The 27,900-nt window shown below is 43.3% G+C and overlaps 1 protein-coding gene across 1 annotated transcript; it reads right to left on the minus strand.

The window, feature by feature from the left end:
- Positions 1–775: 775 nt before the first annotated feature.
- Positions 776–26,642, minus strand: UBE2L3 (ubiquitin conjugating enzyme E2 L3). Its single transcript, XM_035098352.2, has 4 exons — positions 26,528–26,642; positions 9,614–9,709; positions 5,165–5,351; positions 776–4,326 (listed from the first exon to the last, which is right to left on the minus strand). Exons 1-4 carry the CDS (start codon positions 26,552–26,554, stop codon positions 4,172–4,174), a joined length of 465 nt encoding a protein of 154 aa, XP_034954243.1. The 5' UTR covers positions 26,555–26,642; the 3' UTR covers positions 776–4,171.
- Positions 26,643–27,900: the final 1,258 nt, after the last annotated feature.

The following is a 27,900-nucleotide window of genomic DNA, read 5'->3' on the forward strand; positions in this document are numbered from 1 at the left end:
CATCGCAAAGATGCTGCGAGAAGGGAGGGGAAGAGACCCGTCTACACTGTTTCAAGCTCCTCTGAGAAATAAAATAAGTAAAATTCATGCTGGGAACAGGTAGCTAGTTTTTGCTTGTTGTGAGGACGGTAGTCATCAAAAGCCCCAGCATAACCCAGTTTACAAAGATATTTCCTCTTTCCTTTTCAATCATGCCTCTGGATGAACTTCTCAACTGAGATGAACTCTTCCCACACCGAGAAGCATGTAAAGCTGTCTTTATTGAGTCAGACCACTGGTCCATCTAGCTCAATATTGCCAACACCTACTGGCAGTACCTCTCCAGGGTTTTAGAAAGTCTCCTGAGACTGAGCACCTTCTTCTAAATAATGATCATTATTTGCATGTAGACAGTCACTGAGCTACAGCATTTCCTCTATCTAATGACATGCTATCTTCTTGCCCATGAACATTTGTCTTGTAATGGTCTTAAAAGGTACTACAGGAAAATTTGTGGCATTTACGCAGTCATGTTACAAAACAAAAACTTGCACGACAACGGGATGGAGGGCATGAGAATTTAACCCAGACAGGGTATTCCCCCCCACACCCTCTCTTCATACACCGTTGAAAGGATTTTAACATTGAATTGTTGCACAGGGAGGGGAGGAAATAGAAGGACTCTGTCTACGGACCGCTTTAGGTTAAGGTTTGCTTAGTGGAAAAGTTTTAACAAACCTAACAAGAAGACCAAAAACCCTACGTTAATAATAATAAATGCAAGGGAAGTAAGCCATGCCACAAAGCCTTTGAGAGCATTTTTATTCAGGGTAGCAGAATGGAATTGCAAGAAAGCCTAGACCAATACAAGAAAAGGTGGCGTAGACTTGGATCTCAAAACGACAAGTTTAGAATTCAGCTTTGTTTGAAGAACCAGACAGAACCAGAAGAAAAAAAGTGTGAACGCCTGAGTTGACATTGCATCGCCATAGTACTCCTCTTCCATGCATGCCTCAAATTACACTGCTCTAAGGTGTATGTGGGGGCAGTCTTGTTGTTCAGTGAAACCCGCACCCCACAACTGTGTGTAAAAGAAACGGGCCTTGGATTTGCAGGCTCCCACTTCCCTCTAACTCCTGTCACTATGCATAGAAGTGAACCTCTTAACATCCAGAAGAAGACCATTTCTCGGCTTTCAGAGACTGGGGTCGAGTGGGAGGGGAAGAATCTCTCGACTGGGTGCAGTGCTGCAAGAATTGGCCTTAGCCACTGAGGCCCTCCTCTTAGGAGAACTGGTTAAAATGGGACACCCCTTTGCAAGAGGCCCACCTGGCCATCCGCTTTATGCACCTACAAAAACTCTTCCTTGCTGATTGGCAGGAGTTTGTGGGATCTTTTTGAGAGGCAAAACTGAAGGCAAGCGGGATAATCTTGTAACTAAATAAGGAGCAGCAGGATCTGAAGCCTTCCGGTTCTCACGTGTTTTGAAATTTTCTTCCATCGGATGCGGCTCAGCTGTTCTAGGGGAGAGTGGAAAGCCTTGCCTGAGAGAGCAAGTCACCAAATGCAACTGCAGAAACAATTTCCGTTTAACTGGGGAACCTAAAGTAAAATGTGCATCGCCGCGACTACAGAAACTGCTGTCGTAAGACAATGCCTGCACTTGTCTCCCAGGACAGATCCATTTCTAGCATGCAAACTAGCCTCTCAAACCAAGAACTGTTATACACTGCCTGATCTCAAGACGAGAGGTTAAAAACAGGCATGCCTCCATTCCTAGGTGTAATAGGAAGCAACACCAGAACAGCACAAGGGTGGGGATTGTCAACAGTGGTTCCTTGAACGATAACAGGCCCTTTTCAGAGAGCACCAGTTCACATATAGGCAGTTTTGACCTGAGAAGTTTACAATTGAAAAGCTATATATTCTCACTTAGCAACGTTAACAAGAGTGACAGATAAAATGAGAGCTGTGTGTGTACGGAACTAGGGGGCTAACCATGCTAACGGATGCAACTGGCAGTGAAAACCCAACGGGGCTCAAGTGAGAAGCGCTGGCGATGCAGGATTTACATACACTTCAGCTTGACAGATGAAATTTGGCATTTTTTGTTTATTTTGAATCTGCGTGAGCGTGAATGAAACAAAGTCAGTACCAACTTTCTGCAAATGAAGACACAAAAAATTTGTGGAAATTTTGGTAAATAGACAGTGCTGGTCACCAAGCCTGAACACACACACTTAAGGAAATGCAAGTGTCCATTAAGTAAAAGGTAGTTTTTTTGTTTTGTTTTTTTGTTTTACTTTAATCGCCTACCAAAGAATTTGTCTAAGAACACTTAAAACAGAGATGCTTGATACCCCAACTTATAAAAGAAAAAAACTTTTTTTTTTACACTTTTCAACAGAGGTACTTGGCTGTCAATCTTTTACGGTTTGAAATCAAAAGTTGGGAGCGGGGGAGGAGGAGGGAAGAGAGGGGTATACACAAAACATTAAAAATCCAAAAGGTTACTCTACTGCTCCCCTGACGTACATTAGCCCTAAAATGTAGCAAAGGCAAAGCCCTACTTCCAAACTCCTTACAATTACCCACCTGGGTATGGAAAGGTTTACTAATGCAAGTTCCTGCAAAATAGAATATGATATGTTCTACTTGCGCGCTACTAAGTTTCCACAGGGATGGGGGTCCAAATGCTCACTTGAACCAGGCGTTTAAAACTCAGCAGCTCAGAAGCCACTTTTGGTCACACGGCTAGATCGCTTCTTATGGTATCCTAAACTCTAAAACACTAAAAATGAAACCGAAAGGGTGTTGTTTCAATTTCTTAAAGGGGTAGAACTTCACCTTACTTGAGAAGAAATGCCTGGGATTAGAAAAAAAGAAAGAAATACATTTAAGTTTGGCTGACCCCTGAAAATGATTACAACTCAATTTTGCAACGGCGAATTTCGCATAAGAATTTTATGAATGGCAGTATGTACTGGCCACTTACTGCTGAACAGAAATTTCTCGTGCTTCCAGTAACAATCAGACAATCCGTCATTATGGGAAGGTAAATTCCACAGGAGAGGGGTAATTAGATGGAAACTGAGTTCAATGACTAGCAATTTGTTTTCTGAAATTAACACTGCATGACGTTTTTCTTCTGTAACCCTCCCAAAAAAGTGGAGGTTGGCTGGGGGAACTGTTTTCCTCCCCTCCATTTTGGTACCTCTTGGTCCCTAATTTGCAAATTTCCCCATTGCAATGCTGTTCCGAATAATTAGATCTTCTAATAGTCTGCATAGATACTAAGAATAAAAGTGTAAAATAAATCTTAAGAAAAAACAACACCAAATCATCACATCCCACTATTCCTTTTTGCTACAGAAAATCCTGTATCAAAAATTTCTCAGAAACAGGACTGAAGTCATACTGTAATTCATTCATGCACACAAAGCTTGGAGTTCCCCATTTAATAAACATTATTGTAGTCACATCAGCCGAATTTACACGAGATCTAGGCTCGGTTCTGATTATTTTATGGAGTACATGTGGTAGATTTTATTATGTTACAAATTGGAGTTAAGAGAAACTTGAGACCAAGTTCCACAAAGCACAGTGCAACATTTTAAAGAGGGATAAAGGAAGCAAAACTGCCAAACATTCAACTCTTTCTTTTCTTTTCTTTTGCCGGGACAACGAGATAATTTTGCTAAGACATCAGTGCAATGGTGGGGTTTTGTTTGTTTGGGTTGGGGTTTTTTTTGGGGGGGGAGAGGGAAAGATAAGGGGGGAAACTTAAATGTGGGAGGAAGGAATTGCAAGGAAAATAAGAAATAACAGCCACAACCTTTTGAACTTTTAAGGGCAGATTATAAGTCTACGATATTTTTTGATAAATTCTGACAAGGAAAAAAAAGAGAGAAACAGCATCCTTTAAAAGTATATTGAAGCAGTGATTTTAAACAAAGAAAGCAGAACTAGAACATCTTAAATTTTTAATCCTTTCTTTACAGGTTACCTAGCCCACTTTTGATTAAGAAACTGTAGAAAGTTAGTAACAGCCACAAGTTAACACCGAGAGGTGGCACTTGTCAATTTCCCATAGAGTCCTGCTTTGTGGTGTGTCTGAAATGCACTGCTCCAGATCTTCTATCACACATGGCTGACATCAACTCTGTCAGGTTTTTTTGTTTTGTTTTGTTTTTTAGTCCACTGGTCGCTTTTCACCATATTTCTTTGTAAACTCTTCAGCGTTCTTACAGAATTTTTTACGGTCCTTAGAGTATTCTTCGGCTAGGTCGGCCCGAAGTGGGTGCTCGGGCTGGGGGTCGTTCACCAGTGCTATGAGGGACTGGATTACTGCCGAAAGAAAGCACGGAATATGTCAGTATTGATGCGTGAGAGCGGGGCTGGGGGGGAAAGAGTATTTTGGTACACACAAGCCTATTGGTGTTTTTTTTTTTACTTTTAAACAAACAGAGGTTTTCAATTGCCCATGGCCTCCAGCTACCAATACCACATAAACAAAGCTATTAAAACCCACGAGAAACTGAACTTTCAAACTGCAACCCTAAACACCAATGGGTTGAAGCTGGCACACGAAGGGAGGAGGGTGTGAACCAGACAATCATTCTGGGCTTGCTCAGCAATGGTTTGGCAAGCTGGCGTTATAGCATCCAAAAGGGTCTAAGGTCTGCTTGTATTTCTGACCAACTTGTGAGAAAATAGGGAATTAAACTCATGACTGCGCAGCAATAGTTACTGTGTCCTTTTCCCAGGTTTCCTTTGCAGTTCCTTTTTTCTCTTCCCCAGCTTTCAATAAAGAGTTTGTACAGAACTGCTGCTGTCAAAGTCTAACCATGGTACAGCCAAAAGCAGGCATCCCCAAACTGCGGCCCTCCAGATGTTTTGGCCTACAACTCCCATGATCCCTAGCTAACAGGACCAGTGCTCGGGGAAGATGGGAATTGTAGTCCAAAACATCTGGAGGGCCGAAGTTTGGGGATGCCTGGCCAAGAGTGTCAATGAGGGTTTACAGTCAGATGTTGTATGCCACCCCTTGTGGCACCTGCATCCCACCCCCAGCAGTTAAGAACTAAAAACCCCATTAAACAAAACCTTTTACAGTTAACTTAAATTCCCACTAAACATATAAATTAGTCTGAGAGAAGCCATGGCCATCTGCTGGAAGTCTTACCTTGATCAGTTTTGGTGGCTGGCTTCCAGTTTTCAGCACTAATTACTGGCAAACAAACCTGCCCCTTTTCATCGATGTTAGGGTGATAGATCTTTGTTTTAAATGTAATCTTGGGAGGTTTGAATGGATACTCTGCTGGAAAGTTGATTTCGATTCTGAACGCACCCTTGTCGTACGGAGGATTGTCCTGGAATGAGAAGATATTAAGAACAGTTCAATACGGGAAGGGAAGATTTCACAAAATGCTGGCTTCAGAACTGTGGCTATAATGTTTTCATTCATATAAACATAAATATAAATATATGAATGATTCAAAATCAATATACCAGGAGTTGTGTTATGTGTCACAGAAAAGATGCCACAGGCTGATAAGGAGGAGTCTAGTGATGAAGTCTGCTACTAGAAGCAACATGCAGGATAGTGTTTTGCAGAATGGACTGGAACTTGGGAGATTTGTATTGAACTCTAAAAGCTGTGGCTTGCTAAAACAAACCAGCAACAGAACTGCAGACCAGGGGGGGTCAAGAGAAAGGCTTTTCAAAGCAACTTGCTGTCACTAGAAAAACACCACACCACTGCCTCCCGCCAAGGGAAGCTTAAGAGTGGGAATGGAGAATTTCCATGCCCCTCTATTCCGTCACATGTAGCTTGACCCACTTTTAGACTTGCCTTCCTGGCTATCACTGAAGCTCTCTCCTCACCCAAGGACACATTTCTTTCCCCCACTGGCTTACCATGATAAAACCTCATTTTCAATAACATAGGTAAAGGTAAAGGTGCGCCCCTGACCATCAGGTCCAGTCGTGTCCAACTCTGGGGTTGCGGTGCTCATCTCGCTCTATAGTCCGAGGGAGCCGGCGTTTGTCGGCAGACAGCTTCCGGGTCATGTGGCCAGCATGACAAAGCTGCTTCTGGCGAACCAGAGCAGCGCATGGAAACGCCATTTACCTTCCCGCCGGAGCGGTCCCTATTTATCTACTTGCACTTTGATGTGCTTTCAAACTGCTAGGTTGGCAGGAGCTAGGACTGAGCAACGGGAGCTCACCCCGTTGCAGGGATTCGAACCGCCAACCTTCTGATCAGCAAGCCCTAGACTCTGTGGTTTAACCCACAGCGCCACCTGGGTCCCAATAACATACAAATACATAATAAAAATATAATAGCAGCGAGGATGGGAGGGATAAACAAAAAACAGCAAAAATCCAACAGCAGCAATGAGGAGTCGCCAATTATCCATTAAATGACCTGGGGATTGGAACCACTTTTGCTTGGTGTCTAAAAGGTAGAGTCACTCCCTGTCAAGCCTTCAAGAAGGATATTCCAAAGATCAGATTTCTGGGGTGCCGCTACAGGCCAGGCCGAACACCCTTTCCTTCAAAGGCTAGTTCTGCGTTGAGTGGGAACAGGACCAATTCTGCAGCAGCACCCCACAAATCCAACTTTGAGTACGAAATACCCTTGCAGTTTAAAAAACAACAATGAAGGGCACAATTCCACATGCTTACGTTCTATGATGTGTGGTTTGTGTAATGAGTATCCCTCTAGTGCATTCTACCCTCCTTTGCTCTAAGCCTTCTCCCTGCTCATAGTACACCCACACCATGCTGTCCCTCTGGCTCACTCGATATATGCCTCCTGGCTCTTTCTACTCCTCTCCCCTCCTGCTTCTCTCCCTGTTGATCACTCCTAGCTCACGCTCTCTGCCTCATTCCCGACGCTGCTGCAATGGCGTTCTCTTTACCAGGAAATAAAAGCATCAGCTAAAGAGCTGGGTGCCTAGGCTGTGTGGCACTCAATAGACACAAAAGCCGGCTGCCATTTTTTGCTCCTCACTGGTCTGAAATACTGTGTTAAAAACTAAACTTTCCCTAAAGCTGAAGTTTAAAATTCAGTGAGGAAACCTGCATTCAAGAGGAACGCCAGTTAAAAGAACAAATGAACTAATGAATCCATGGAAACAGTGGCTGCAAGGAACCAGAAGGCAAACGCAGTTTGAGAACATTTAAAAAAGAGATGGGAGGGATTAAAAATTATGCAGGAACATCTCTTCAGAGAGGCGAATCCAATGGCCAGCACATGGAAAGCCCTGCACCACCCAAGAGGCTTAGGTGCTTGTGTTTGCTAACTAAGAACGACACATGGCAAATCACAACTGAAACCAAGGGATTCATACCAACTGTGTGCTCATAGATTCAGTAACCTTTAAAATTCTAGCCATCCTGCCTCTAAGGCAGGAGTGGATACACATCAAGTTTATCAATGCAAAAGATGGGCAGGCAGAAGAACAGGGTGCCCCTGAAGATACACAAAGCTTAGGGATGTTTTTAGCAGCAGGATGAGATTGAGCTCACCGCTCCTCCCCACATGTCCTTTCCTGGTTAGCTTTCTTCATTTTGGCAGCCTAATTTTAAGTGGGAATAGTCGTTTGTTGTTGCTTTCATTGAGCAACTATCCAATCAGACCGAACACAGGTTAAGAGCTCAACGTCAAGCCTACTAAGTGGTGAAAGCAACAGCGAAGAGGACCTTCTTTCCTGCCTCTTTTGCATCTGCAGAAAACAGCAGACTTCTTTAGGTGGTCCACAATCTAACAGAACCACCTTCATCATCGGGGTCCGGTGAAGAACCCAAGATCTCCTGCAATGATTCTGCAAAGTTTTTTGCAGATAAAGTCACTCAGATTCGGAAAGAGGTAGGTTCCACTGTGGTAGTGGGGCAAGGGCGGGAGAGTGCTAGAGTCCTGTCTGGTCAAGTTGCGTGGGATCAATTCCAATCTGTTACCTCAGAGGATGTGGACAGGCTGCTTGCAACGAGTGAAACAGACTACCTGTCTCCTTGATCCTTGCTCATCCTGGCTCATAAAAGCAAGCCGGAAAGGGCTAGGCGATGGGCTCCGCAGGGTGGTGAATGCCCCTCTCTTTGAGGGAATCTTCCCAGATCTAATTAAGGAAGTGGTTATTAAACCGCTTCTTTAAAAAAATATTTGGACCCGGCCAATATAGCCAACCATCACCCAGTCTCAAATCGTCCATTCTTGGGCAAGGTGATCGAGTGGGTGGTCGCTGAACAACTCCAGGCGCACCTGGAGTATGCAGACTACTTTGATCCCTTTCAATCGGGATTCAAGCCTCATCATGGGACTGAGACTGCCTCAGTTGCGCTGGTCGATAATCTCTGGCAGGCCAGGGACTGAGGTGAAAGCTGTTCCCTAGTCCTGCTGGATCTCTCAGTGGTCTTAGACACCATTGATCACAACATCCTTCTGGACCATCTAGAGGAACTGGGAGCACTCTCCTTCCTCCTGAGCTGTGTCCAGAAAGTGGTATTGGGGAGGAGTGTTCAGACCCCTGGGCTCTCACTTGTGAGGTGCCTCAGGGCTCGGTCCTCCCCCATGCTCTTTAACATCTATATGAAGCTGGTGGGAGAGATCAGGGGGTTTGGGCTGGGCATTCACCAGTATGCAGATGATACTGAGCTCTACCTCTCCTTCAAATCGGAACCAGTGAAGGCAGTGAAGGTCCTGTGTGTCTGGAGGTGGTTAGAGGATAGATAGATTGAGGTTGACTCCTGACAAAATAGAAGTACTGTTTTGGGAGGACAGGGGGCAGGTGGTGTGGGGGACTCCCTGGTCATAAATGGGGTAACTGTGCCCTTGAAGGACCAGGTGCACAGCCTGGGAGTCATTTTGGACTCACAGCTGTCCATGGAGGTGCAGGTCAATTCTGTGTCCAGGGCAGCAGTCTACCAGCTCCACCTGGTACGCCAGCTGAGACCCTACCCGCCTGTAGACTGTCATGAGTGGTGCATCCTCCGATTAACTCCCGCTTTGACTACTGCAATGCACTCTATGTGGGGGTACCTTTGAAGGTGACCTGGAAACTACAACTAATCCAGAATGTGGCAGCTAGACTGGCGACTGGAAGTGGTTGCCAGGACCATATAACGCAAAGGGATCTTCACTGGCTCCCAGTACATTTCCGAGCACAATTCAAAGTGATAGTGCTGACCTTTAAAGCCCAAATGGCCTTGGCTCAGTATACCTGAAGGAGCATCTCCTCCCCCATCGTTTAGCTCAGACACTGAGGTCCTCCTCCGAAGGTCCTCTGCTGGTTCCCTCACTGCGAGAAGTGAGGTTACAGGGAACCAGGCAGAAGGCCTTCTTGGTAGTGGCACCCTCCCTGTGGAACACCCTCTCACCAGATGTCAAAGGAAATAAACAACTATCTGACTTTTATAAGACACCTGAAGGCAGCCCTGTATTGGGAAATTTTAAATGTTTGATGTTTTACTATGTTCTTATATATGCTGAGAGCTGCCTAGAGTGGCTGGGGAAACCCAGCTAGATGGGCAGGGTATAAATAATAAAATAACTATTTTTTTATTATTATCACCAGGTACAAATGACCTGAGTAGTGCTTTTGGAACCAAAAGAAGCTGCTTTCACACTCACAGGAACAATAAGCCCTTGCCAAGTCAATAAGTTAGCTTCATCAACTTGGATATTACGGAAGTTCTTCATTCCACATTTGCGGATTTCTTCAAGCTCCTGCAAATCAATAATAACAAAAAAAAAGAATGTTAGAAAGAAAAGCCAGAAAACAGTTTAGGAAAACACACATTACTTTTTTCCTTTCGTATTAAGTGGATGGGGATTGAAAAATGAATCAACTGCTGAACATCACTCTTCTTACTTTTGGGCAGGTTACATTTCATGGCTATGCTGAGAGTAGGTTTTGTTTACGTTTCTCTAATTTGTGCCAGACCTAAAATAAAATAAATACCGCTACTGATAAAAATAATGTACTTTCAGTCCCACTATTTTCAATGAGAAAGACTATAGCAGGTACTCCCACTAAAATTACTGAGACTTGAAAGTGCTTCACATACCCCAAATGCAGAAACCCATAGAAGAACCAAGCATATGTCAGAATTTTATCAGCATACTGCATGATATTGCCTTAAGGCCAAAGCCAAGAGATGAAGATTACCTATTGAGCAGGTTTGACTGTTTTCAACCAATGCAGTTATTAAATAATTAATTTAACCCATTGCAATTGTAACCTGCTTTTGGATTTTTCTGTAATGAAAAGGGGGACAGTGTTTGTTTAAAAAGTAAAAAAATAATAATAATCATGATTTAAACACACCAAGAGAGAAAAAATAAAAACTCCAGAGAACATCAGCCCATCAGTCTCAGAGGGCAGTCCATTCCTCATATCACTTGGGGCAAAGACTACATCAAAAGCATGTCCTGCTTGATATGTTGGACCAATGAGCATTTTAGAAAGACGTAGTTTTCATGGAGGCCATGAAGTCTCTAGTTGGCTCAGTATCTTCTGTGTGGATATTGAAGTCCCCTACGAATATCATCCTGGCACCCTCCAACAATACCCCAGAGACCACCTCATTCAGCCCAGTCAGGGATGCTGCTGGGCAAAAGGGAGATTTATGGTTTGGGGAGGGAGGCAAAATGCATTTACATTTGTTTTTCAAAAAATGTTTAATCCAGAGGTATTGCACAAGTGTGTTACTCAGCAATACCAACATTCTGACAAAGCAGCACTGCTATTACATTCTCCAATGTTATCCCCTGCATGTTCAGATCTTGAGAACAGCGTTCAAAAATCCCATTGCTCTAGGCGCATTTTGCGACAGGGGATTTCATTATTGCGAGCAGTTTCTGAGCTCTGGGCGCAGTACTGCACCTAAGATTTCTGATTAAAACTGCACAGTGGAAGGAAAGGAGGGCCTTTTTCTGCCTCCTCACTTCCAGCCACTCTCTGAAGAGACCCTCTTAAGAATATAGGGAGGGGGACAAGGGAAGCATGGCTTTGTTTTTTGCAGTCTTCAGATGAGGACTAGACCATGTGAAAAATGAACAGAAGATTTTAGCTGCAACTCATTCATTTTCAGGTTTGCATTCTTGTTTTTAAAAAAGCACACCTAGACATTCTGTTGTTGCGCCCATAACCTAGTTTAAGGTGCTATTTAACTCCTAGCTTTCATATCTCAGTTTCTAACACTGCTTGAGAGCACAGGTCCTCTGAACTGGGTTGAAGAAATTTTGAAATGCCGTCATACTTAAGTTGCCCCAGTGTGCCTGGTTACTTATGGTGCCATGCCATAATCTAGTAGTAGTTACATTGACTGGGAAGTTTCATCATGAAGAGACAGGTGCAAACTTAACTATGGTAGTTCACTACTATTGCTTTTGCCATAGCAACAATACTTTACTTCTTGTAAACTTGCTGAAAGCTCAAGGTAAACAGACCTGGTATGGTGTTTCTCCACTGATCACAAGTAGAACACACAGGAACAGCAAAGAAAAGGCAAACAGTGGCTGTACTGTCAAAGCCCAAATATGCCAGCAAACAATAATCTATATATAAAAAAATGTAAACTGGGCATGTGTGTTCGCCTCCAATGTTCAATGAAACCGCTTGACCGATTGCGTTCAAATTTTGACACAAAGTCAAATGTGACTATGAGAGCAAGCCCATACCGTTTTCAAAGACAGATGTCACACCTGTGCAACGTAAAACCCCCAAAGCCCTGTGTTCAAAACCTCCCCACTCAGACGAAAGTGCATGCTGGGAAATAGAACGGAGAAGCAGTGTCCCCATTGGCTGCAGACAATCAGTGACATCACAAAATTCCAAGGCAACAAGGCTCAGCATTGCCCAGCGACTGAATAGGCCACAGCATTGCCCAGCCGGGAGAACTGACTAGGCCGCAGGCCACAACCAACTGAATATGGGTCTTTTACAGGGCTGTGCCTTTGCGTAGGATAAATGTGTCGGGGTGGGGTGGGGTGGGGGGATTTTACAGAACACGCGTGGGTAGGGGAGTCAGGGTTGGGACAGGGAAATTTTTACAGAACACGCGTATTGGGGGGAATGATTGTGCGCAAAATGAAGGGGGACTCTGAAGGTCTATTTAACATAAAAAGGTCATTTTAACACAAAAAGCCACAGCAACGCGTGGCAGGGCCAGCTAGTAGTATATAAATATAGACTGGCATAATGGAAGTGTCAACTGACATAATGGAAAGACATGCTATCCAAACTTACATGAACAAAGGGCACAAAGAGCACTGAAAAAGATCCTCAAACTTCATCATAACAAGCCTTCCCCAAATGAACTTTTCACCTGGCAGCACTCATGCATGCAAGAAGCCCTCACATCAATAAAATGAGAAGGACAAAATGAGATCCCATGCAGAAAGGATTCAGAACTGATTCTACAGAAGCAGAGGCATGTGCTCCACTGACTTCCCCTTCCCTAAGGAGACACTGTTTGTGTAGTCAAGGAGAATTTCTTTCCCTTGAAAACTGGCCAGACCTCTCTAGCAATAGTCTACCTGAAAGTCGTGAAAACCCTTTCCTTTTATTTAATGCATTTACCACACTCTTTTAACTGAAAAGGCTTTCGGAGCAGCTTACAATTATCAGTAGTAACACAGTCCTCGCCTTCAGACTTACAAACTGAAGAGCGTGACACACAAGAGAAAGGAGGAGGAGACTGGAAGAAAACACACATATACTCTGGTGCCAATTCTTCACATATCTGCTGTTACAGAAATGACGAGGAAACAGTTCAGGTATCCTGGTGGAAATGGCTGCCACTAGATGATGGCTGAGGTGGAACTAAAGACAGGGGATCTCTCAGTCTCTGTAGCCTGGTGTAAATGATATAACCAAGCTGCTTTATTAGGGGCCTAATCTGATTATTTAGTACTTAGGTATCACCCATAGACCTAAAATGTATACTATGTACTTTTGGTTTCTATTTTTACATGATTAAAATGTTTTTAAGTGACAGCTACTAATTACTAATGGACATTGTGACTGGTAATTTTGCTAGAGACAAGGGCTATTGGGGGGGGGGGAGGTAGAAACCATCCCATTTTTATTGTCTATTATTGTCTACTCCAGCCTCCTCAACCTGATGTCCTCCAGGCATGTTAAGACTACAATTCCCATCATCCCTGATTATTGGCTATGCAGGCTGGTGCTGACAGGAATTGTAGTCCAAAATAGCTGGAAGGTACCAGGTTCAGAAGGAATAGCTTACTCAAACTTGCAACAGCTCTATCAGGTCTTAGACTTAGGCAAAAGGAAATCATTGGAGATGGCAAGGATTGAATCAAAAACTTTTACATGCAAGCATTAGGCTCTGCTACTGAGCTATGGTCCTCCCTGATGTGTTTACAACAAAGCCAGTCACTGGCAGTCATAAGGTGAGTGACTAGGACTTTTTAAAAAAAGCCTGGTCCACCTGGATTTACCACTGGTGTCCACTGTCATGATGTACCCACAAAATAACAAAAACAAACAAACCCTGCAACTTTTGCTGCATTGCCATGAAATGAAAAAGTACTCAGATGGAAGTCCATTGTAAGGCTCAGTGCCTAGTTATTTTAAAAATGTCTCAGTAAACTGCTAAAAGTGTGCAAAGCTCAGTCCAATCTGACATGGCTCTCTGCAAACAGCTTATTGTACACCTATGGATATAAACATAAAACAAGCAGGAAACAGCCAATGGAATGTGAAACTTAGGCAACAGGTTTTTGTTGAGTCTCTCCTTTGTGACTAATCACTTCCTTTAGTACAGAAACTAGCTACTCTGTTAGTATCAAGGTTAATTCAAATCACCAAGAAAAAAATGCCAGAATGTAATCACAGATTTCTTCAAATGAGCCTATTTGCTGATCATATACTTCGAAATAAATACTAATTGATTGCTGCAATCATAAAAACATGCTAGGCTTTTGCAGACAGATGCTAGCTGGAATACTCAAAGGATCTGCTCCTTTTCAGATTTCCTTTGTTTTGTTTTGTTTTGGTCTGCCTGTCTCCTTTCTTATACAACTGCCCTTTTCTACCTGACTCTTACTTACCCCACAAGGAAGTACAAAATCTCAACCAGAAGAAAGGTCTGGTAATTGTTACTCAGCAGTGTTCTCTTTGAGACTGAAGGTAAAGGCCCATGAAATGGTCAAATGCTTACAGCCGGGTTAGGGAACCTAAAGCCTACCAGATGTTTGACTACAACTCTCATTATCCCTGGCCACAGGCTGGGATTGATGGGAGTTAAAACACCTTCAACATTTGCGAGACCACAGGTTGGCCAGTCCTAGTTTACAGTACAGTACTGACAGAACCAACTGAAGAGATCAGACTGTTATAAAGCACAAAAAAATGAGTTAAAGTCACCCAGGTCTGTCAGTGGATGACACCTGTGGGAGTCTGCCCAGCCCCTGGCCCCTAACAAGCTATAAAGTACACAATCTATTGTGCCATGCAACAAAGATGTTTTCCCCACAGCTCTTTGCAAGAAAAAGCAATTGGTTCAGCTTTTAGGTGGTTACTTTAAGAGAGTAGCTTCTTATAGCTGAAACTCAAATACAAATAGTCTCCACCACCCTAATCCTAAACCCAGGGGTTCCCAACAAAATTTTCTCGAGGACCCCTCATCGAGCCGCTATTGTGACAAGGACCCCCATTAATTCCTAATCCTAAAATTAAAAAGTGAGAGCCAAATTAAGAGTCTTTTTATAAGAGTCCAGGGAGGAGGGAGGGGAATTGAGAAGACAGGGTACCTGCGCAGTAGCGCACAAATGAAGCCGACGCGCGCAAAGCATCTTGGGGAGGTGAGCGTTAGTAGAATGCGCACACTGCCTCTTCGCAAAACAGTAGTGTTTGTAAAGCGCCACCTAACGGCATACAGCAGAACTACTGCCTCTATCTAATTCTAGTTTTGCGCTAGACTCTGCTCATGCAGGAAGCGGCCAAAACAAAAAATCTGTTATCATCCGAAATATATTTAATATATTTTTTATTCTAATAGCATCTTGCGGACCCCTCCGGCATAGCTCGCGGACCCCTGGGGGTCCTCGGACCACCTGTTGGGAACCACTGCCTAAACCAATTAGCAATTCTGAATCAAAATGTATTTAAAAGTCTTCCTAATTGGAACAGATTAGAAAAGGCTAACAAAAAATGATATTTAAGGAGATGTGGTTCCATACTATTATTTAATGTGAATGAAACTTTATAGGGCACACATTTAACATTATGTATTTTGATAGCCTATCAATATAGTTATGACTACGTACAGACTTTTGTCTAAAGTACTGTCAAGTTACGTAACATTGCAAGGCCTCTGGCCTGGCAGTAAACAAACTACAGTAGTGCAGACAATAAGAGTGTCTCAATAAGACATGTAAGGGCACCGAAAAAGGCAGCCCAGCTGTTTGTAAAGAAAATCAGGAGGGTCTTCAGATATGGTGTCTGCTTAGTTGTTCACACATGGCTACTAAAAGCTCCATCAGCACTTGGGTTGTGCATATATATTTAAAAACATATATGGGCAAGGTTCACACTGAAAATGAACAGCAAAAGGGGACTCCTGGTTGTCAGAAAGCAATCTGTAGGCCTGGCCTTCCACAATCTGATGCCCTCCGGGTGTTTTGGATTAAAACTCCTATTTAACCCAAGCCAGAGTGGCCATATTGGGGAAGATTAACGGTAAAAACGGTAAAGGACCCTTGGACAGTTAAGTCCAGTCAAAGGTGACTATGGGGTTGCAGAGCTCATCTCGCTTTCAGGCCAAGGGAGCCAGTGTTTGTCTGCAGATAGTTTTCCGGGTCATGTGGCCAGCATAACTAAACCGCTTCTGGTGCAACGGAACACCACAACAGAAACCAGAGCGCACAGAAACGCTGTTTACCTTCCCGCTGGAGCGGTACCTATTTATCTACTTGCACTGATGTGCTATCGAACTGCTAGGTTGGCAGGAGCTGGGACAGAGCAACAGGAGCTCACCCATGGTATCCCAAAGGCAGACAGCAGACTTCCTACATCTTACTGAACCATCTGGGAAGCAATGCCTTCAGCAGCATAAAAGGGGCTGATCTACTAATGGCAATTAGGGCACCACCCTTTCCCCTTTCTGATACAAATTAGTAGCACAAGCCACAAGCCACAATAACTGTATAAAGTGTCCTACTTGCTCGCATTTCTGTGAAACAGAAAGGAGCATAGAATTGGTGGCAGTGACAATGAAGAATGAGATTGGGATATAGCAGTGAAATCTGGGGCATCAGTCAGGATTTGGGGAAACAGCTACTTTGGCACATAAGAGGGTGTTCAAAGAGAGTCCACATGATGGGGAGTGGAAAGGTCCGGGGAAGATGCTCAGATCCAAAGAGGAAACACTGGGAATGGTGAAAGGATTTTGGCAGGCAAGATGAGGAAGGGTGGTACTGGGATTCCATAGCAAAGTTTTGTTTTGTTTAGAAGTTGGCACCTCCACACCACCATTGATTCCCACCTACGGTACCCACATGTGATAAACTGGAGGTGTAGAACCCAGGCCTCTGCCAAGTTTTGTCCAGTAACCCATTTTTATTTGTTTAATCTCCATTTTGAAATTCATTCTTTCATTTCATTTCAAAGTGCCCTGACTTCTGAATAATGGCAACATGCATCACATATTATTCTCTCCGGCTTTATACTGAATTTTCAATAGATGATGGGTTTTGAAACAAACAAACAAACAACAACATACCACATTTATTTCTGTTTGTTAACCATTCCAACACCACCCGCAATGTTGTCTGTTGTTGGCAAAATTCCGGCATTGGCAACATGCCCTTCTGGAGGTTTCATGTGTAAAATATGTCACAAATCAGAGGGAAGCAGCTAGCTAGCAATGGATGCTAACATTAGAGCAGTCCCTTTTGAGGAAATTGTGCAATTTTTTAAAGAGAAGCAGAAGTTCAGCATTGCTGAGTGACAACATGACGGGAATCAGCATATAGTATTGCTTGTAATCTTTACCATTAAAGTATTTCAACCTCCTTCGCTGAAATCACTCATGTACCTTTCACTCTGCACTTTGCCCATCATTTCCTTTTCAGGAGACGAATCCTGCGGCATATCTCAGAGAATGAATCTCTGCCCACCAACTAGTATTACTATGCTCAAATATTCAAAATGATAGCACACATTTAGATTTAAAACACACTGGAAGCGCTAGCTTTGCATTCTTGCTTTTAAACCTTAAATACACAAATCAATCAGAGACTCTTTCATCAAACAAAGAAATAAAGAAAGAGAAAAAAGTGAGAGTCTAAGAAGAGACAAGGAAATGACTAGAAGCTGTAGGCAGCTTGGAGGCCATATGTTGCCACTCCCAATAAGAAGTGATTCAGAATATCCTCTCCCCCTCCACAAAAAGGAGTCAAGTCTCAAGTTATTGCAATTACAATTTGAGAAAAGATCCTTTCATCTCTTTTATTGGTGGGGAGGGGAGGAATTCTATTCCCTGTTATGAATATTGTATGGACTCCCTTCCTGAAGCCCTTGAGAGCCACTGCCAGTCAGTGTAGACAACACTAAGCTAGATGGATCGGTGGGTCTGACTTGGCATTAGGCAGCTTCCTAACTAGGCATATAATTCCGATACGGCTATCTTAGAACTATAATATGTCAGGATACTGTCTGATATTGATGAGAGTATTCAAAAAACAATGACGTCGCTGTTAACTCCAGAGCCCCCCAGTGGCAGTAACCATGCAAATGCATTTTCAAATGAGACACAGACATATATTACTACGCCCATCTAACTTCGCATAAATTTGAATGCTAATTCGTGCTGGCGTGCATATTTAAAAATAGCACATTAGCTAACGTTAAGGCTGGGCTAAAACAATGAACGGGGGGGGGGTGTCAATCAAGCAATGACCTGTTGAAACTCCTCAGTACATACAATTCTATTATTTGCTTTCAAATAATGTGTTCAGTGGTGTATCTGGCAGTGAGAATTTAGCTGAAAAGAAAAGGTAGAAAAGAATATACGGACCACCACTCTCAATCTAATCTACTAAGTTTTAAACTCATTATTTTTACCCAAACGTATCCCAGTGTTATGGTCTACATGACATATATGTCTCCCGCCTTTTTCCCTGACAGGAACACAAGGCGGCTTACATATAAAAATAAGAACAGATAAAAAACATGGGGGGAATCATTTAACAACAATTAAACATACTATTATATATTTATATTAGTGGCCTTGTGCCCAGTTGCTTGGTGCAGTGCCACCACATCAGAGTATCGAACGAAACACACACACATATCAGATTTTTAAAAAACAGGGAAAAGTTACTAGCAAAAAACGTAAATAGCTTGATGAGTCAACAGCTCATTTACAAAAGATCTGAATACAAATGCTCCAAGTTAGTTTCATGGGAGTGCTTGCTGCTGTTAGTTTATGCAGTTCAGCTGAGTAAATGTTTGACTATGTCGCTGTTCAAGCAAAAACTTTTTAAAATCAACTTGCTTGCTATTTCCTTGCCTTTCAGGCAGAAATTTGAACACAACTGTGTTAACATTTCAACGTTTCTGAACACTCCAAATTTTAAAAAGTGAAAATCACAATTTGGTTTTTTTAAAAAAATCCTATGCTTGCACTTCAGTGCCCACTTATTTCCCTAAGGAGTTGGTGTCATTTTAATGCCACAAAATGATTTGCTGTAAACATGGGACAGTTCCTTTTATTTCACCAACCTTAACTGGTAGATAACATACATGGTTTCATATAGCCAAGCATCTTCTATAAATTTGTATCTTCCATCAACAGAAAGTGGTCCATTTCATTTCCATGAGAAACAGAAACAAAAAGCACATTTTGTGGCATGGGTCAGACATGTGGCAGCCCTCACGCTGGGCTCTCATGAAAGTGCTCTGTAGGGGTCATCTCAACTCCCATGATGGTGGCAGCACTTTAAAGGAATTTGGGCATTTATGCATAGAAAACGCAAACAGTACCTTCTTATGGGCTCTGCAGCAGCCCTGCATTAGCCCCACACCACCATGTGGGGGCTGCTGCATGCCCGAACTAGGACAATGTACAGATTTTAATATGCTAATGACACAATATGGTATCAGTACACACAGTACTGAGACAGTGGCTCAATTGGACAGAAGGACTCTACCAATAGCAAAACAGTGGCCGAACGATGCTGCTATGCTGGGACTTGCCCACGACCTTCAGCCCAGGACAGCTTTTTAAGGAATGAAACAAGGCTACTACCAACCCTTTTACATGGGCAACTTATGTTTACTGAACAAGGATCTTGTAACACCACCACCACCACCACCACACTCTTGTGCAGATGGTCTAAGGTGCACTTCAAACAATGTTTATGGACAAATGATTGCATACTAAATAAATAGTTTGAAGAAATGTATAGTAAAACAACATTGGGTATGTTGCTGCTTTCCCTGCTCTTACATTGAAGTAAAAGGTAAAGGGAACCCTGACCATTAGGTCCAGTCGTGACCGACTCTGGGGTTGCGCGCTCATCTCGCATTATTGGCCGAGGGAGCCGGTGTATAGCTTCCAGGTCATGTGGCCAGCATGACAAAGCCGCTTCTGGCAAACCAGAGCAGCACACGGAAACGCTGTTTACCTTCCCGCTGTAGCGGTTCCTATTTATCTACTTGCATTTTGACGTGCTTTCGAACTGCTAGGTTGGCAGGAGCTGGGACCAAGCAACGGGAGCTCACCCCGTCACAGGGATTCGAACTGCCGACCTTCTGTTCAGCAAGCCCTAGGCTCAGTGGTTTAACCACAGTGCACCTGGGTCCCCCTTCAATACTTACACTGAAGTATTAACAAATAAATTTTCTATATGCATTCCTACCTCTGTCATTTCTGGGAGAAGATACCATTTTTTAATTTACACCCTGGTAAAATGACATTTGTCAAAGCTGAACCGTGCTGACCCATTTGCCCCAAATGTAAAGGTGGATACTTCTTACTGTGTTGTATTAGCAACAAGAGTTTGGGGCTGCTTTGGCAGTTGTTTGACTGGGACGCCAGAGGCCACATTTGGTCATACTCTGCTCTCCACTCACTCTATATCCTGTAAAAGCCTCCTGTGCCAAGATTGTTCTCCAGTACTAGAACAGAATCAACCAAAGAGGCAGCCGCCTTGAAAACAGAAAGGCCAGTATTTTGTCATAGCTTTAGTTAGCCTCTATCTGAACCCATGCTCTAGATTCAAGTCATCAACATTCAATGGTATAGATTTCAATTACTATCTGTTGGTGCTGAGATATAAATTACTAGTTAAATCCATAATACAAGAAAAGGAAATATTATTTGTAAAACACTACATATATTGTATGCGAATTAGAGTTCATACAGACAGATGAGGGAGTGCATGAACCAACTACACATTTGTTAGTCAAAAGCAATCGCATGGCATCCAGTCCTCGGATAATAGTCAAGATATCCTATCATTTTTTAGTTTATTTTAAATCAGGGTGCAACAGCACACCAGGAGTGAGTGCAAGTACACTGCCTTCAGAGCTAAGGTGGGAGTGGGGGGAGCATTAAAGCATTTAAAGAAAGTTGTGCCAAAAATGGTTGCCCAATCCGCATGTGTAAAGATGCTATTTACTTAACAGAACCAGTGTTGGAAACTCAGATATACAAGCTAGGAGCCAATTGGTCCTGAAACCAGTTACAGTCGCCAAAATGGGATGTCTAGCTGCCATTTTGGGGCAAAAGAGCTCTAAAGTCTTATTTTTCAAATGATGAACTGAGTGTGATTGATTCTCAGTTAAACATCTGGCTAGTTCAGATGACAACCTTGAGCTAGGTTAAGAGCTTTGAGAACTTGAAGAAGAAAAGTGCCTTGATCCAGGGACAGTCCACTTATATTTTGGGCTATTCCTTCCTCTTTTTCTAATTGGTGACTGCTCCTGCTCAGGCTGCACAGAAAAGGCATTTTGGTTCCAGAAATTGATTCCAATTGTGCAGATTAAATATAACTGATAGAATTATACAGGACGTGGTATTAGTACTATGTGAAAATAGCCCAGATCCAATGATCCCCAGGCATGCACCTCCAGGCATCTTTACTTGGTCAGAAGAGACTGATAGCTAGGTGCAAAATGCACCTGGTGCCTGGCTAATATCGAACACTGAACAGAATAGCCTCACTGGCAAAAAACAAACACGAAAAAATAAAAAAAAAACTATGGTAGGGGATTGCTGCTGAGTGGCAGCCTAGTTTGGCATGAGCAACACCTCCAAGAAAAATAAACACTAAAAACATTCAAAACTTCAGAAGTGTGTCTGGCTTACCACCAGTTACAGACCACTTCCAACAGATGCACACTGCACTTAAGACCACTTAAGACCATCACCTGCCATGCAGCTACTGAAATAGCAATGGATGAGCTTACTCTAGGGTAGGGTGGGGCATGATGGCTCCACTTCCCTTTAGTGTTCAGAAATTGAATCAACGTCTAAACCAGTGATGGCGAACCTATGACACGCGTGTCAGCACTGACACACATAGCCATTTTTGGTGACACGCGGCCCTCCCCTTTTTCCTTTTTTAAAGGGGAAACAATTATACATTTTTGTTATTTAAAGTATAAATATTGTGAAATTATGGGTTTTTTCTTGAAGTGACACACCACCAAAGTTTTGCTCGGGTTTTTTTGGCGAATTTTGACACACCAAGCTCAAAAGGTTGCCCATCACTGTTCTAAACACAAGTACAAACTTGAGGAAAGATCTCTAGATTCCTTGTAAAATCAGGTATCAGGTGTCCATTCACTGTTTAAAGTTTAAAGAGTATTACTTGGGCAGCATTAACTCCAGCCAGAATGGCCAATGGCAAAGAATGATGGAAGCTGGGGTCCAACATCTGGGGTGCCAGATTCCCCACCCCTTCTACTAAAGTATATTCTGGAAATACTCTAAAAGGCAATTCTTAATGTTTATATTTACTTATTTCTGTCAGCCACCTAACTGTTTGAATATGTAATCACCCTATTTAAAGGTAAAGGGACCCCTGACAGTTAGGTCCAGTCACGGACAACTCTGGGGTTGTGGCGCTTATCTCGCTTTACTTCCGGGTTATGTGGCCAGCATGACTAAGCCGCTTCTGGCGAACCAGAGCAGCGCACGGAAACGCTGTTTACCTTCCCACCAGAGCGGTACCTATTTATCTACTCACACTTTTGACGTGCTTTTGAACTGCTAGGTTGGCAGGAGCTGGGACCGAGTAACAGGAGCTCACCCCGTCGAGGCGATTCAAACCGCTGACCTTCTGATCAGCAAGCCCTAGGCTCTGTGGTTTAGACCACAGCGCCACCCACGTCCCTCCCAATCACCCTATTTAAATTATCTTTAAAATATTTTACCATGGGCAAAAGTTTACTATGACAAGTCCTGAGAAGCTCTGCTTTCCAATAAATTCCAGTTATTTCAGTTTCTGTAGATAGTTCTTAGTAGTTCATCAGTAACTGTAAGCGCTATGTCTGTTTCAAAATACTATATAAAGGAGTCTATATAAGATAACCTTTGTAACAGACAGGAAGTTTATTACAATATTAAAATAGTCTTTTCTTTCAGATTCAGCATTTACTTTTTGTAATATGCTAATTCTCATCTATATGCCCATATCTAATTCAGGGTTGTGGAACCTGTAACCCACCAAGTTAAAAATAGAGGGAATGACAAATGACAGAAGCCATTCAATAAAAGGACACACAGTACCCAGAATTTCTACTGCTTTATGCTGTCATGATGCTATCCCATCTTATGGAAACATTATTTTAGATCAAAACCTAGTATCAGACTAGTAGTGGCAAATACAAGTAGAATTAAATAAACATAAAGGAGGGGTTCCTTATGGACAAAGTGGTTCATGGCTCAGATACAAAATACGGTACCTGATAATTATTATTCTGTGAAGCTCTCACTGAAATCAACATTAAATGAACCATTTTTAAATTTTAGAACCAGTGAGGAATATAATTGGCAATTTACTAATAACCTCTAAAAGAGTACATAGATTAAAAACAATTTAGGTTAAAACTACGTTTTTAATCTGTACTTCATTCAGCAAATATTATTAAACTGAGAAGTAGACAAAGCAAAGAACAGACCCTGGAGGGGAACATTTCAGATACTGTATAAGTATGAAAGTTTCACTTTCCTTTTCAATAAAGAATCATTTCTTGGCCTTCTTCAGAAGGAAATGCTGACTACACCACCTCCTTAGCTATAGCAAACAGATATGCATGGGAAGTGAGGGGAAATTAACACACAAATGTATATACATGCTGTGGCAGCATTCTGTACATCTATATTATTAACATCAGTAGCTCAGGCTTACAGCAAGGGTAGGGAACCTTTTTTTTTTACTGTCAAAGGCAAAGGCCATGTTCCCTTAGGGGTAATTCACTGAGGGCCACCTGTCAGGAGTGTGAAGGGCCACAACCAGTTTTGAGCAAGGCCTATGTTATTCCATCTTTCTGCCACACCCTTCTCTCTCCTCCTTTTCCTCTCCATCCAGTGTGCTACCAGGTAGGGGGTTAAGAGATAGATCTCCTCTGCAAGAGGCTTGAAATAATCACTGACAAGAGAGATTTCCCCCCTCTCCTTTCATTGCTCCATTCATTTAAGCATATCCCCACCCCCATTTCCACATCTCTTTCCAGGTTCATCACACACCTACACTTAGGCCAAAGGCTGCAAGCAGTCCTAGGGCAAGAATTCGCCCATCCTGGTAGACAGCATCAGGACGAGCATCATATGCTGGAGAGCTGCATGTTATATTTGGTCCAAAATTACTTATTTACCATATGCAGCAAATGGCTTGAGAATTACAGCTCTAGTTACAATCTCTACAGGTCTAAAACACCGATATTATAATTATGTGTGTAAATCCTACCAGCATAGGTATGGGTTACTGAAAGTCCTGCATTCTCTCCTGTGGAGATTGGTCACTATTCATATATTTGCTTCTTAAAACTTTTTAGGAAGTGCATACTATTAGTCAAAAACATGCAAATGACTGGATACAGAGTTTAAGGACAGATAGGCTGTGCCAGGTGGGACGACAAGGAAAAATAGTTACTTTTATTTGTTGAACTTGTATACCACCCTAGACCCGTATACCTCAGGGTGGTTCACTCTTCCTCTGAAAGTACAAGACTATTATTTCTGGCATATTAATACAGAGGAAGTGGATTTAAGCATTTTTTAAAAATTAAAAGGACAGGTTATTTCTTGAAACACCCCAACTCTTGCTTTACACATAAGCTTAAAGCCATGCTGACAGTAAAAACTGCCTATACAAATGGTAAAACTGTTAGGATTTATATACAGTTGCAAGAGCTTCCCAAGTGAAATCTGTTCCCTGTCAGCACCTAAGAAGAATTAAAGCAATTTCAATGACACAATTTATTCAATTGTCTATGCATTTCCCAAGTTCTGGATAGTAAACCTTACTCACCAAATAAATTAGAAAGCAACCTTACTATGCCTGTACCCAATTATACACATAGTTCACTGACTAAATGCCATGTAACTAATTACATTACATATGCACAGTATAATAATAACAACAACAATTCATTATTTATACCCCACCCATCTGGCTGGGTTTCCCCAGCCACTCTGGGCAGCTTTCAAAAAATATTAAAAATACATTAAAACATCAGTCATTAAAAACTTCCCTAAACAGGGCTGCCTTCAGATGTCTTCTAAACATCAGACAGTTGTTTATTTCCTTGACATCTGATGGGAGGGCATTCCACAGGGCAGGCGCCACTACAGAGAAGGCCCTCTGCCTGGATCCCTGTAACATCGCTTCTAGCAGTGAGGGAACTGCCAGAAGGCCCTCAGCGCTGGACCTCAGTGTCCGGGTTGAACGATGGGGGTGGAGACGCTCCTTCAAGTTTATGATTAAGAATCTCTTAAGCAAAACAAAACCAACTTCTATTCATGACAGGGATCTTAGAAGAGGCATTCCCTCTTGTGAAAAACAAAATGAGAAATGCCTCTTCTATGATGAAGCTTGCCACTAATGGGAATTTGACGAACTTGCGATAAATTCATCAGGGGCACCTTTTTCGTCAAATATTGCTGCGCAATTATAATACAATCTGTCATGCTACAACAGCTGCAAAAGCCATATCTGGATGTAAACTATACGAGTTAGCGAAAGGAATGCGCTAACAGTGATGCAAAAACTGATGATGCATATGCAGAACAGTTTTTAATCTGTGCTTATGAAGGCTGTGGAGCAAACGTCACTCTCTCATCCTAGATATGACTTATCACTCCAGGGGAGTAACACGGCCTCCTTTGGACTAGCACAGTGTTAATCCGTTGTCGGGGCAAAACGAAACTAATTCACAGGATATTTGTCATCTTAAAAAGCCTAACCGATTTGGGCTGCAAACTCACTGAACGTAGTCACACTTACTCCCAAGTATAAGCCAAAAGGATCCGCGCCGCCGTTATTGTGGCACATGCTTTTCAAAGCTCCCACCCAGCCTCTTTTGTTGCCCGTCCTTGCCGGTGGGGGGGGGGGTTGGATCTCCTCCCTTACATAACCCCAGAACTGAATAAAAAGCCACCGCTTTTAATCCCGTGCCTGAAGAAGTAACTTTGGGAGATCTGAAGGCTTTTTGAAGGAAGGCCGCGGGAAAAGAAAAAAAGGAAGGAGGAAGCAAAGCCATCCCCACCTGAAGTGACTTTTGAACCCGTTTTCAGCTTACTCAGAGAGGGAGATGGCGAGAAACGTGGAAGAATTTTTATTGTTATTTTAAAAAAAGAAAAGAGAGATGCACCCCACACGGCCTACTTGAGCAAAAATAACAATTCGTTTTTTATTTTATTTTTCCTCTCCCCCCCCCCTCCACAGTTCCCACAAAGGACCGACTTCGAAAGAAGCCACCACCCACCTCCTCCCACTCCCGGCGACACTCCGCCCCGAATCCGAAGCGGGGTATCGGCTCGCCGCCTTCCCTCCTCCCCGGCCCGGCGAGTGGGGTGGGCTTGCTGGGACGGAGGGGCCCCCGAGCTCCCCCAACCCGGAGACGCCCCAATGGACGCGGGTTGCCCGGAGCGAGGAGGAGGCCACTGGCGCCGCCGCCGCCATCCCGCCCTTTGCTTAGTCACCGCGGGAGCCGCTTCTCGGGCCAGGGCCGCCGGTGTGAGGAGGGAAGAGGCGGAGGAGAAGCCGCTGCTCCAGCCGCCGGCCTCCAGCCCCTTCCCGAGGCGCTCTCGAGGGCCGAGGCCTACGCTTCCCTCAGGCGCCGGCGGAGGAGGCGAAAAGAGAGAGAGAAAAGAGCGAAGCGGAAGCGGCTCCGGCGGCCCGAGCCGGGGGGGAAAGGGGAAAAGCGGGATAGCGGGGCCTTCGGAAGCCGGGAAGGGACCACTCTCCTCCGCCGCCCGGCTCGGCCCGGCCCGCGCAGCGCCTCCCGCCGCTCCCCACCCCGCCCCGGCCCTGCCCGGCGGGCGAGCTCTCGGATGTTACCTTCATCAGCCTCCTGCTGGCCGCCATCTTGGATCTGCTGCCGCTGCCCCACAATGCATGGCGGCGGCGGCTGCGGACGAGGCGGCTACATAGACCCTGCGCTTCCTGGAGTTGACACGCGCCGGGCGGGAAGGAGGGAGGGAGGGAAGGAGGCGTCGTTCGGGGTGGGGGGGAGTCGCCCACACACACACACACCGCGTTCCGCGAGGGGGTTTTAAATAGGGTGGGCTCCCAGGCACCTCCTGTCGATAGATAACGCACGCTCATGATTTTGGAATTTCCAGTTTGGGGAATTTCAGCTTTATGTATGTTTATTCATCATCATCATCATCATCATCATCATCATCATCATCATCATTATTATTCCGCCCTGTGGAACGCCCTGCCACCAGATGTCAAAAGAGAAAAACATCTACCAGACTTTTAAAAGACATCTGAAGGCAGCCCTGTTTAGGGAAGCTTTGAATGTTCAACAGACCATTGTTGGAAGCCGCCCAGAGTGGCTGGGGAAATCCAGCCAGATGGGCAGGGTATAAATAATAATTAATAATTATAATTATATTTTATTTGCAATTTTATACGTCCCCATAATTTTCCAGTCGTGTTTTTTTTAATTTATTAAAGCTTTATTGCAAAACAATTTACATACTACATAAAAAACAACACGAACCAATACGATACCCTCATAACAACTAAACACTAACACACAACATATCATTTGACATGGAAGTCAAATTTTACAGTTGCTTTAACCTTTTGAAACTCCATCCCCCTTTCTGCAGCTCCTTAATTATTATTTTTTATATATTTCCCTGCATATTCCAAATTAATTTGCACAGGGATTCATCTACTTTAAATGTAGGTGCAGGTTATTGCAATAATCCTGCCAATGTTCTTATCTGTTTACAGTTTGTTTGTAAATATTCAATAAACCGTTTCCATTCTTTTATTTTATTTTTAAAAAGCCGTTATATTGATCCCCCCCCCCCCGGTAAGTTTCGCCATTTCTGCATATTCCATAGGTTTTGGTATCTGTTCTTCTTTCACCGGGACTTCTTCTTTCCATTTTGGGGCAAGTAACGTTTTTGCCGCTGTAGCAGTTTGGGTAGTTCTGTCCCTATATTTCCCACAAAAAAACTGTATGGTTCAAAGCATGGCTGAAATATACCCCCCCCCCCGGGTTTTGCGGTTTTTTAAAACCGCTTTTGAGGATTTTCTTTTTTTAACAATCAAGCAGTGTAGACTTTTATTGAGCAAATAAATACAGTCGTACTTCAGAAGTCAAACGGAATCCGTTCTGAAAGTCCATTCGACTTCTGAAACATTCGACTTCCAAAGCGTGGCTTCTGATTGGCTGCAGGAAGCTCCTGCAG

The sequence above is a fragment of the Zootoca vivipara genome, chromosome 17, assembly GCF_963506605.1.
Source record: "Zootoca vivipara chromosome 17, rZooViv1.1, whole genome shotgun sequence".
Taxonomy (NCBI): domain Eukaryota; kingdom Metazoa; phylum Chordata; class Lepidosauria; order Squamata; family Lacertidae; genus Zootoca; species Zootoca vivipara.

Bases quoted from the DNA above. Each gene is read 5' to 3' on its own strand.
- UBE2L3 (XM_035098352.2), bottom strand. From the start codon at position 26,554: ATGGCGGCCAGCAGGAGGCTGATGAAG. The intron at 5,352-9,613 runs GTGAGTGTGAAA...TTCTCATTCCAG, and splicing joins GGCAAGGGCTTATTGTTCCT to GACAATCCTCCGTACGACAA. The intron at 4,327-5,164 runs GTAAGACTTCCA...TTCTTTCGGCAG, and splicing joins AGCCACCAAAACTGATCAAG to TAATCCAGTCCCTCATAGCA.